Source organism: Alosa alosa, chromosome 13, assembly GCF_017589495.1.
Source record: "Alosa alosa isolate M-15738 ecotype Scorff River chromosome 13, AALO_Geno_1.1, whole genome shotgun sequence".
In the NCBI taxonomy this organism is placed as follows: Eukaryota; Metazoa; Chordata; class Actinopteri; order Clupeiformes; family Clupeidae; genus Alosa; species Alosa alosa.
In genome coordinates this window covers 28,025,049-28,037,548 of record NC_063201.1, presented here as the reverse complement: position 1 = coordinate 28,037,548, position 12,500 = coordinate 28,025,049, and the positions used below count along the sequence as shown (strand labels likewise).

The following is a 12,500-nucleotide window of genomic DNA, read 5'->3' as shown; positions in this document are numbered from 1 at the left end:
AAGGACAGACTCTCACACATGCTCTAACTCACGACGCTTCCACAGCCCTTGCTTCAGACAGTGTGTGTATGTATTTGATGTTTCACTGGCGGATGTACACACTGTAATTTCCTCCTCTCACTGTAAGGTCACGCAGGGCTCGCTCTGCTGTATGTGTGCATAAACACTTGAGTTAGAGAGAGAGAGGGGGAGAGAGAGGGAGAGAGGGAGAGGGAGGGAGAGAGGGAGAGGGAGAGGAGAGAGAGGAGAGAGAGAGAGGGGAGAGGGGGAGAGAGGACTGGGCGCTGGACCAAACGTTCCCATTCTCCATCACATACATGCATGTTTGCTCTCTAATGACACCTATTAACAACATAATGGCACCAATTACATCATGCAACATATGTACTCACTAAAGATGCATAAAATATAATTGGGCCGCTGTAGTAATGGTGATATTTTCGCCCTTGGAAAACGCTGCAGAGCATTAACCAGACATACTGTCTCACACACACACGCAAACTTGTGCACGCACACACACACACATTTACATATATATATATACAGTACATATACAAAAGCACACACACATTCTGAATAAGCGAGAGACACACAATGTACATATTCTATATATTCTAATATGATGTGCACACTCTCACACACATTGACAGAAGCACTGTGGGGTTTGAGACAGGAGCCAGGTGGTGTGGAGGCTGCTTTACTTCAGATCTCTGTGCACTCCCCTCCCCTCTCTCCCTCTCCCTCTATCTCTCTCTCTCTCTTCTCTCTCTCTCTTTTCTCTTCCTCTCTTTCTCTCTCTCTCTCTCTCTCCGGTTGGGCCACACGTGCTGCTCCGCCCACACCTGCTGTCCAGAGTGCTCATGGGAAGGTGCTGTGGTGGAGAGTGCCTCTGGCTTCCGTCCGCTGCCCCCTGGAGGGCTTGCCCTCTCTCCTCTCCTCTTCCTGTCCCAAACTCACGCGCTCCTTCTCTCCTATGGTTCACTCACATGTGTTCTCCCCTTCACTCTCTTGCTCTACCTCCCTCACTTTCTCTGTCAGTTCCTCAGTGTTCTCTACCTCCTCCCACACTTCTCCTTCTCTGCTACCTCTCCTCCATCCATCCTCCCACCTCCCCTCTCTTCCTCTATGTGTCTTTCACTCCTGCAGGCCCTGTGTGTGTGTGTGTGTGTGTGTGTGTGTGTGTGTGTGTGTGTGTGTGTGTGTGCATGGATGTGTGTATGCACGTGTGTGTGTGTGTGTGTGTGTGTGTGCTTACATGTGTGTGGGTGCGATTAGCCGTGAGCTCCAGTGTGAACACTTGTTCCTGGGCAGGCACAGCCTTCCTGCCCCCCCCCCATCAGCACCAAGCTGGCTGTGTGTTTGGCGTAGCAGTTTCCTGCACTCGCCGCTAAGGCCCGAGCAGAGGCGAGCACTGACCTTGCCGAAGGCCACCGCATTCCTCACACACACACACACACACACACACAGTGTTTATAGCAATGTGCTCGCAATTTCACCATGCATTTACTCCAAAGGCATGGCGAGACCAATCCCAGGCCCGCGCTCAAGGATGCTGGCCAGGGGGCCTCCTGCTGCTCACCACACATGGGGCAGTGTGGAGGAGAGACGGAGCACAGCACAGAGAGGGAGGGAAAGAGAGAGAGAGAGAGAGAGAGAGAGAGAGAGTCCAGCACAACACAAAGGAGGGGGGGAAATGAAGCTAGAGAGAGTCCAGCACAGCTTAGCTCAGCTCTGCGGGAGAGAGAGTGAGAGAGAGAGAGAGAGAGAGAGAGAGGAGAGAGAGAAAGAAGTGGAAGCTTTGCAATCAGGCAGCGCTGGTTCAAGGCTTGACCACTGGCAGCGGCCCCATTCTAACTCCCAGAATTCTCGTCTGCTTCTGGGCCATCCTGCCAGCTCCCCCCCACCCCCCAAACTGCCCTCTGCATCAAAGGGGGTCAGTGCAGAGAAGAAGCTGGAGAAATAACAGCTACCACTTACAGAAGAGGGAGAATGGGGGCATAAAACGAGGCAAGGAGAAAGTCCTCCACAGCAATAACACGCGCAGGTAATAAATTAGCTGAAACAAATTGGAACCATTACAGCCGAGTGTTCCTGGATCGTGTCAGGCACGCCGGGTGGGAGAAGTGTTGTCAGTACTGTATACAAGGGCCTTGCCCCGCGGAATCCTCCAGAAGATGTCTAATTTGAGGCACATGATGTGTCATTGCCCTCAACTGACGCCAGCTGCATTCAAACGCGCTCGCAGGAGAGAGCGAGAGAGGAGGAAGGAAAGAAAGAGAGAAAGAGAGAGAGATTATTGAGTGTCCCAAGAGGAACTTCTCTACTTGTCAGTGAGCCCTTTCTCTAATTGAATGTAGTACCACCTGCAGCCCCTCCATAGCACAGGGTGAGGAGGGAGAGGTGACCACACATATCAAAGGCTGCGGAGGGAAAGCAGAGCTCACTCTCACTCCTGGGTCACCCTGGGGTCAACAGCTGCCTGACCTCTGCTCAGGGGCACGGTTAGCAGCACGGCGAGCGGTCCCTGTTTGATCCCACAATGCTCCCTCATTCTCTCTCTCTCTTTCTCTCTCCCTCATTCTCTTTCTCTTTCTTTTTGTTCCTTTTCTTCTTTCCCTTCCTCTCTCTCTCTCTCTTGTTCTATTTCTCCCCAACGCTGGCAGACCTTGATGTCCCGCTTCCCTGGCCACTAATGCGTCCTGACACCTGAACCAGTGTGGCCAACACCGGGGTGGTGACTGCTTTAGATTAGCCTTACCTCTAAGCCCTCTGGAAGACTCCATGGCCTGTGTGTGTGTGTGTGTGTGTGTGTGTGTGTGTGTGTGTGTGTGTGTGTGTGTGTGTGTGTGGTGGTGTGTGTGTGTGTGTGTGTGTGTGTGTGTGTGTGTGTGTGTGTGTGTGTGTAAAGGGGGGACTTTATGGCACTCTGTTGGCACTTAATGAGAAACCAGTGCACAAGGTGTTTCTAATCAGGGCACTTCAGTCACAAATGTCTCACACACACACACCCTCAGAAGGTTTTCCACCCTCCTGTTCAGAGAGAAACACAGCCATCTTTCTCTCATTTGGAGGAATTTCCTTCTCCCTCTGCCCTCACTTCTTGCTTTTTCCCCCCCTCGCTCACTTCTTTTCTTGACACGGTGCACAGCTTATAAATGGCACCTTTTGAAGGTAGCTCAAGTTAAATGTGTCAATACACAGTAGTCTGAAGTGCACTACAGCACTTCCTCCCTCTCACACACATGCACACACGCACGCACACACACACACACACACACACGCACACACGCGCCTAGCCCAGGGCTCCCTCCTCAGAAGTTAATTAAAACGTCCAGAAGCGGGTGAGACGGACGAGGGGAGTGGACACTTCCTACCTCAGCATATCAGGTTCTCCTGTTTACCTTAGATTTATTTCTGTCTGATGCTCTGAGACTGAGGCATTTTACGGGAAAAGTCTGGTTGTTTGCTGGGCAAATGGGAATGTTAAAGAACTTGTCCAGACGCAGAATGCGCTTGTCCCAGGTGCCCGGGCAAGCGATTGGTCCACCCCGCAAAAAAAACGTTGGTTTTTGCCGTTTTTGCCGTTTTTTTCCACCCGCTCCTTGTCCATCTCCCTGGCAGCCTGCATTACAGTGTATGTGGGCCATTTAGCTATGCTGTCCAAGCGCTGGGAACATATGGTGGGGAGAGGGGAGGGCAGGGGAATGGCCAGTGTAGGCCTGCTGTGAGGCGCTTCACTTAGCTGCTCCGCACCACACTGGACAGACATTGATGACACGGGTGTCTGTGCGGCCGTATAATGGCGTGCTTTCTTATTTATTGGTGCTCTGTGACGAGTCATCTTTTGACACAGCTCCACAGATGTTAAAAAAGAAAGGATTAAGAGAGAGGGAGAGAGAGAGAGATGATCCGCTCGGTCAAGCGTTAGCCTGGAGCGCAGAGGGAGGCTCGGAACAGATGTGGCCCAGGATGGGAGACCCGAGCAGCGGACGGGAGCTCTGCCGTGAACGCCATCCCTGGAGATCTCCGGGGGGAAAGGTGCTGCGGTTTCCAAGCCGCAGAAAGGCAGAAAGGCAGGGTGCAGTCAGTGCACTGAAATAGGCTCATGGCACACCAGGCTACTTCTGAACAGCCTCATACAAAAATACACTGTGACTGTCTATGTAGATTACCTTATGGAGCAGACCATGTAAATTGTACAAAATGTAAATGTATATGTGCACTCTGGCCAGGCTAGGTTTGCCTTGAAGATACATCATATACATACAAAAATACATTATATGCACCCTATAAAAGTACTGTACTGTAGACATCTCTAACATACAGTACATTGTATATCATATACCATATTTTTACATAACTATTACAAACAGTGACGTTTTACCATATTGAGGATATTGCAGATTGAGTACCGGTATATTGCAGATTGAGCTATCCTACTGACATGAGAATGAAAGACGTGTCACTATTTTACTCAGAAATTCATAAATAGCCATTTGCACGCTCTGATGGTAATCCTTTCACACTGAATAAATCAGAGAACTCTGTAGAACTATGTGCTGGATGCCAAACACATCTCTCAACCAGCTCCATAAAATCTTGCTCGCATAAATTACACAGAACACACACACACACACAAACACACACACAGACATACACACAGTAAACAGAATCCAGCTTTGAGCCCAGCGTGTTTGAACTCCCTGCCTGGTTTGAGGATGTATCAGTAGCATTCCTCCCGTTCCTTATGAGACACAGGTGTGCGTCTGACAGGTTAAACAGGTAATAACCCCCCCACCCACCCATCCACCCAAAAGCGTGATCCTGCACTGAGCCTCCCACTGTGCCCCTCCACCCCCCACCCCCTCCCCTAATCACTACCATCCACGTGTTGCTCTGCCCAGAGAGGAAGACACTGCAGGTCCCCACAGTCGTGCAGAGAGAGAGGGGGAGGGCGCTGGACGATGAGTGGACACACAGGCTATTTACTTCGCCACTGGAAACTTTTCCTGATGATGAGCGAGCTGGAAATGATAAGCCATGCTACAATGCACATTCCTCTGACCAGCTACCCCCCTAACCCAACCCCCTCTCCTCAATATCCACCTCACATGCACGCACACACACACACACACACACACACACATACACACACGCACACACATGCACACACACACACACACACACACACATACGCACACACACACATGCACGCACACATTCCCTCCCCACATGGACTCGCTGCTTCCCGGCCTGAGGGGATGTCCTCGACTGGATCTCATCCCGAGCGTGTCCACCTCCACTTTCACCTTCACAGGAGACAGGGAATCACGCGCTTAAGCCCACAAACAAGCAGACACTGATTAGCGTGTACTCACTTGCAGACACATAGACACATGCACACACACACACACACACATGCACAGAGGCAGATGTGAAGGGCCAAGCTAGAGATGACAAGTGGAAAAGGCCGATCACGGAAAGCGGGTTGTGAAACGACCCTAAAGCCAGCTTGTCCAGAGCAGAGCTTTAGCGCCAGTCTTGCGCGAGAAACAAGAGACTTCATGGAATTTGCCGTTGACGAGATATAGTCGTGAACTTTCTCGAATGCTAGCATCCAGTAAATGTAAGGCTCAGAAATCCATCCACCTGGTAGTTTCTGATATGCAGGAGTGTTTGACGACAGCCCACCTTGTAAAAAGGCATGGCTTTCTGTTTGTCTAGGCTTTGGCCTTGACAGACCATAGTCATGATATTACATAGGCTGTCTCTAACACCAGCTCCAATTGAGGAGTGTGGGTGAGTTGAATGTCTTTCTTACCTGAATTACTAGCTGTCGACAGACTCAGCGGAGTGCGTTCTATGTGCGAAATGAACTAACGTGAGGTGTGTAACTGGTCAGAAGCCAGCAGACAAACAGGAGTGTGTTTGTGGATGTGGCCCATATATTACGCAACAGCACGGAGACATTGTTCAATAATGCTTAAGTGATGGTTTTTTTCTTTTTCCATCATGGCTGTTCTCTCCCTGTCTGTCTGTCTGACTCTCTCACCCTCTGTCTCTCTCACTCTCTCACACACACACAATGCTTCACTCTCCACCTCATAAATACACATGCAGGCCAATGAGAGAGTGTCTCCTGTCAAAAGGTGTCAGCTCAACTTTCTTTTTTTCTCCTGAAATTGGATGAGTATGGGGTGACCTGCATTCCCCAGTACCTGCTCACTCATTCCTCCATACTGTGTCTTAATCCTTGCCCAGTAGGCTACTTCACCCTGCCTCGGCTGCGTACATAGATTCTTTCCGATGTTGTGTTCAACCGCAAATTTAAATTTGTAGCTTTTGCGTCTGTGGCGTTTAAAGTGTTTTTAGTTGGATTTGATAGATGCTTGTGTAATGTCTGAAAGCAGATGTTGAGTTCAGGCTTGACACACTATGTTCAACTCTTGAAAACAAAATCACCATTCTTTTTTTTTAACTTTTTCTTGAAGTTATTGCTTTTTTTTTGTCTTCCACAGCGGAGCTGAACGTGGAGCTCTCGCGTCCCCTGAAGCTTAACCCGACGCTCGCTAAGCTGGAGCAAGCCAAGGCGTTCCTGCGGAAGGTTTTCCCCGAGGCCGCGGACTGCCTGGATCCCGGACGAGCCCCCAGCGCTCAGTCCTCGCCAAGCAAATCGGCCTCTCCCCGCGCCTCTGCCCCTCCGTCCCCGTCCAGGTCCTGGGGTCACGCGGGCCCCCTCCGGGCACTCCAGCCCTTCCACAAGGTCTCGCTGCGCACCGTCCAAATGGTGGTTGCCATGGAGACAGACGCTCACCCGTCACGGCCCAGCCTGACGGTGTCCGTATCCGGGATGAAGGGCAGCCTTGCCATGAGGCATGGGCCGAAGCTCACAGGTCAGTCCGAACACACTCAAAGCACACAAACACACACACACACACACTAACTCAACCTCAGATTCCTTTTTTTTAATACAACGATCATTCCAGCTTGTTTTGTTTTTACAAGCTATTACAGCTTGTTTAAGTTCGTCTGACTTCCCTGCTGATGGAAGCCCTGTGAATGTCTCCTAAACGGCTCTGTTTGGGAGCCTGGTGAAGGCTAACTATGTTTCCTCAACCTTTGCTCTTTAAAGCCGTGTGCTGAAACAGAAAGGGCTTTACTTAAAAGGAACCAGTCGGGGCCCAGCCTAGCGCTCGCTGCACTATCTAATACAACTTGAAAAGGCCGCATTTGTTTTATTTACCCCAATAGGAAATCCAAACCCCCCCTGTCATCTGACCTCGCCGAGCCCGGCTCAGAGCGAATGGCTCCGCGGTGAGCCACAACAAAGCTCGGCTGATAGATCGCAGGAAATGGCCCATGTTGCATCACTGTCATACGTCCTGGCCCGGCACCAGGATGTAACTAGGCAAGTATGACCTGATCCTGCCGAAACTGGATCCCGCTCCTCTGGCTCAGGTTCTGGGACAGAGAGAGAGAGAAAGAGAGAAGGACCGCATAGGAAGGAGAAACAGAAGGAGAAAATGAATGCAAAACGGAAAGCAAAGGAGTTTAGAGGAGTTGCCCTGGATTCTGATTCAATACAACTTGTATTGTCAACTGTCCATTCTGTGGTTTGTGTGGACTCAATACATTGGTGCAAGCCACTTGAAAGTAAACAAAGTGGCTCAGACTGAGCCATACAGAGCCAGTCAGTTGCAAAAGTTGCTGCCTAGAGCTCTGGAGTAGAGGGTATGGGTTTGATTGACAGTTGAGTTTAAAAAGCAAAAGTCTTTCTGCCTGAACCGGAGACTACTCCTTTAATCCCCAGCACCTCCAGTCCTGACAGTGTTGTCAGGCCTAATCTAACTGACCGGCCCCTGCGGGAGCAGGAGGACTGCGGCAGCCAGGGTGTGCACTGGACGCCAAGTGAGGAGCAGATGGGCCAACATGCGTCGTGCCCCTGATAGGGATCTTTCTTGCCCACATCTAAAGAAACCATCCTTGGCCAAAGACAGCTGTCTTCCATGTTGTTGCATGCTCAAGGAGCGACAGGGAGATGTTGTTCTTGGTTTCATTGGGAGCGCTCAGGCTCTATCATAGACTTGGAGCGATCCAACTGTGGTTCTGTCATCCTCAGGTTCAGCTATTTATCCACCCTAGGGTGAAACAGGATAGCTCATGCTGTCCTTGCACTCTCTATCCCTTTCTTTTTTGTCACTCTCTCTCTCTCTCTCTCTCTCTCTCTCTCTCTCTCTCTCTCTCTCTCTCTCTCTCTCTCTCTCTCTCACTCGCTACTTCTCTATCCCCATCCTTTTTTCAGACGATTTCCTTCTCCCTTCATGTGCCTTCTCTGGCTCTCTTTTTTCTTTCTCTCCCTCTCTCTCTTTCTCTCTGTATCTCTCTCTCTCTCATTCTCTCTCCCTCTCCCCATCTCTCTCTTTCTCTCTCTCTGGGAGGGGAGTGTTTGAGCAGGGAGGGGGCTGAGCCAGAGAGAAAGAGAGGGACAGAGCGAGCTGGAACGCTTAAACGCTTGCATCTGTGGCGCAGATGTTATTATATAGGGTTACTTCAGATAAAATGATTGTCGAAAATTTTAATTAAAACCTCAACAATTTGCACTTGTTTACTTGAGTCGACATAACTCCGCCATGAGACAATACGAGAGGCTGCGGCCCTCGCTGATTTTCACCAGCTTTGCAGCTTTCATCCTCGTTTGATGTGTTGACTTTGATAAACACAGTCGAAAAACACTCCACGCTGCAAAACAATGGAAAAACTTTGCAGAGAGAGAGAGAGTCAAAGAGAGAGAGAGAGAGAGAGAGAGTCAACGAGAGAGAGAGAGAACATGAGAGGGAGCAAAAGTCTCTCTGTGTTGCAATAGTTTGAAATGAACCCCCCCCCACACACACCCACCCAATTCCTCCTGCCCCCCCCCCCCCTAGTTTCGGGGTCTATTTTTTAGCGTCGCTCCCCTTGTTCTTGCCATTCGGGGCTGTCAAGGACAGATGCATCACCCGGCGAGCTCTGCCGTTTGTTTACTGTAAACAGAAGGAGAGAAGGCCCGCCGCTGCGCTCCCCAGCCAGAGCAACCTGCTTCAGTTAGTGACGCACAGCAGAGCCACCGCAGAACCCACGCGCCACGGGTTCACAGGGTTCTAGCTGTCTGTTTTTCTTTTCCTCTCCTCCTCTCCCTCCTTCACTCCCTCCTTTCTTTTTCACTCCATCTCTCATGGGGGGATTAAACAAATTATTGCGAGTGCGAGCGAGCTAATGCTGTCGTCATGTGGACCAGGGTGTCGGAGGATGGGCCGGCACACCGAGCTCAATCAAAGCGCCGGCCGCCGCTCAGAGAGTTCACCCCCGTGCCGCAAGACAGGGGTTGCCTGGGATGTGGGGATGTTTTTACCGCTAATGTGATGAATAGATAGATCCATCCACTCATGTGTTGGTCGTAAAGGCTCTTACCTACGCCAAGACTTACTGCTGTCATAAAGACAGCCGCTTTTACCGAGCTACTTTTTTACATGTGCACGGGTTTTGACAGGTATTTTGTTACCCTGTCAGCGAGAAATGGTTTAGCGCGGGGAGATGGACGTCTCGCCTTTATGCGTTTGAACTTTTACACACGCCCTCCATCACTCGCCGATATTTATTTTACAGTCGCTATCAAAACTTCTCCTCACCGTTTGAAAAACAGAAGGCCTGAGAATTGATACCCGGGGATGTGTTTTATGGTGATGAAGTTTGGGATTCCCACACGTGTGCGCGAGCTACAAGCTGGGCCTTCATAACTCAGTGGGAACGATGCTCTGGGGACAGGTTCTTCATGAGGAATCGCAGGCCAGGAAACCGCCGCCCCCCCCGGTCTCCAGCTGGACAGGGATTAATGCACCAGCTCAACACACACGCATACCACCGGGGGCAGGAGAGAGATGGAGAGAGGGAGAGAGAGAGAAAGGGAGGTAGACATAGAGAGATGCAGATAGAAAGAGCAATAGAAGGAAACATGATAGAGATGGAAGGAAAGCAGGATGGGGTAAAGAGAGCAAGAAAACAGAGAGAGATGGTAGAAAATAGAGAGGGGGGGCAGAGAAAGATGTAGATAGAAAGAGATACAGAGATAAAACTGAAATTGAGAGGGGGAGAGGAGAGAAATAAAGACAGAGAGAGAGAGAGAGAAAGAGAGAGAGTGATGATAGAAAGGAAAGCCAGGGCCAGAGTACAGGGGGGACAGCAGTGGATGGAAAGAGAAACCACAAATCAAGCGCTGAGGGACACACACATGGGCGGGGGGGGTGTGCGTCCCCTCTGACACCCCGTCAGGAGGCTGCCTAAAGCCGGCCGGCGGCAGGGTGAGGACCCCCATCATCAGGCCCCCGAAACATCTGGGGGCTCCCGGGGGCCCGGAGCTCCAGGCGACAGCCGGGGCTGCGGCCGTGGCATATGCCTCTGCCATGGACAAGACGGAGTAAAAGGGGATTAGGTTGACAGTGAGGTGTGTTACCGGATCCGGCGATAATGAAAAGCAGCGCAACGGCAAATTCCTCCCGACAGTCCCCAAGGTGGAGGTGCATTTGTAGTTCAAATAAAGGATGGATAGAGAGAGAGAGAGAGAGAGAGGAGAGGGAAAAAATAACAGAGGAGAGGAAGGAACAGATGGGTCTGGATCTCTGTAATATGAGCCACCAGCGCCACCACCCTCCACGGCTCCACCTACCCCTCCACCCTTCATAATCCCTCAGTGAGCCATCACAGCCCCCCGGTCTTCTCCACCGCCCCCCCGCCCCCCCCAGTCATCCCAAATGGAGCAGGGTCGGCCCCGCACTAGTGATTTCATCTTGTCCCACCCATTCAGGACATAAAGAAATCAGCACCATTGTTTGCGTCTTCTCTTTGGTTTGTCTCATTATTATTGCCAAATGCCGCCAAATCTCTCTCTCTCTCTCTCTCTCTCTCTCTCTCTCTCTCTCGCTCTCTCTCTCTGTCTCGGGCGTACAAACACATGCATGCACATGCATATACAGACCGCTTTTTGACTTGTTGTTTTGTTTTTCGCAGAGCGCCGCATATTGAGTTTCACTTATGTCAGTTTGTTTACTCTGTTCGGAGGAAGGCATCAAGTTCCCCTTTCGCAGGGCCATCAGATGCGCTTTGCTGTCCTGGCGCAGAACAGGATGCAGGAGTGGCAATGAAACAACGTGCTTAGCACTCCTTTGGCATGAGGCATCGGCCCCGTCACTTACTGCCGGCAAATGCAAGCTGATGGCGTATCCTCCTCTAACAGGTCATTAACAAAACAGTTACGTGCTCTGGTCTGGTCTGACTACAATATCAGAGGCACATGCACTGGGACGGAGGGTTTTCATAGGATGCTTTTATTAATGACCTCCAGACACCACTACCAGACGCTGGGCTTGGACAGTCCCATTGTGTGTTAAGTAGCCTTATTACATTGTAATTAACTGTTAGTAACACATAGTGCTAGTAAGTATGCAGATAATAACATGGGTATTATGGGTAACAGTATTATTAATATCATTATTATTATTATAACAAATTACTGACCGTAACCCTAAAACTAATGGTAACAATAACTTCATATCTTCTTTGCTACTTTAACTTTCTTTATCATAGAGATCTTAGTTATACAATTTTTGTTATCTTTAATGTTAATATGTTTGGCTACGTACAAAGATTTTCAGGAAGGTTGATAATCCCAATGTGTTACAACATGGAGCAGACACAGCATTGTCAAACCTCCTTTTGCACACCAATCCAAAAAGTGTGTATGGATTGATAACCAGAATAGTATGTTAGCGCAGAATGATCCCCATATCCTCTCTCTCAGCCCAATGCCACGGATGCAACTCATCAAGCTTCGCTAGCATTTCAGATTTGACTGAGATCACCATGGACATGGTGCCACACTTTTTTCCCCTCTTTAAACCCACTTCCTCCCCTCAACTAAACCATTTAATTGTTTTGAACCATAAATCAGCGGTGCCTATTTCCCCAATGCAACATAGATCTGAATTAAGATAGGCCCATCCGCATATCTCATCTCCTCGGACATACTTTATGTGGAGGTGAAGTGGCCCTGAAGGCTCTATGTGGTGGGCTAATGCGGGACGGATTCTTGAGAGATTACGCTCCGTCGTGGCAGTCGGGATTATTTACGGGGTGGTCAGGCGGGATTGCCAGAATACAACCCGCACTCTAAATCAAGCTGCGTCGACTGATTAGGCAAAGATGGGGCTCATTTTAGAAAATCACTGTCAGCGATGAGCACATGGTTTCAGACGTAAGCAGTTTGTATGTAAGTGTGTGTATATGTGTGTACGAGTTTTAATAAGTGTGTTTGTGTACTGCATGTGTGTGTGTTTCAGGTTTGCGCATGCATGAGTGTATGTGTTTGTGAGGACTGGTGTGTGTAAAATCTAGAGGATGTGCGTGGCGAAAACAAGGCACAAAGCCGCGTGTGTGGATTTTGTGTTGTGTTTGCATAGCATATGTGTGAG

General features: G+C 49.9%; 1 protein-coding gene across 1 annotated transcript in view; it reads left to right on the top strand.

Annotated features, from left to right (window-relative positions):
* Nucleotides 1–12,500, top strand: part of LOC125306527 (vacuolar protein sorting-associated protein 13B-like) — a 341,904-nt gene that overhangs the window by 259,477 nt on the left and 69,927 nt on the right. The window contains 1 exon segment of the mRNA XM_048261942.1: nucleotides 6,519–6,893. Coding sequence (XP_048117899.1) covers nucleotides 6,519–6,893 — 375 coding nt within the window.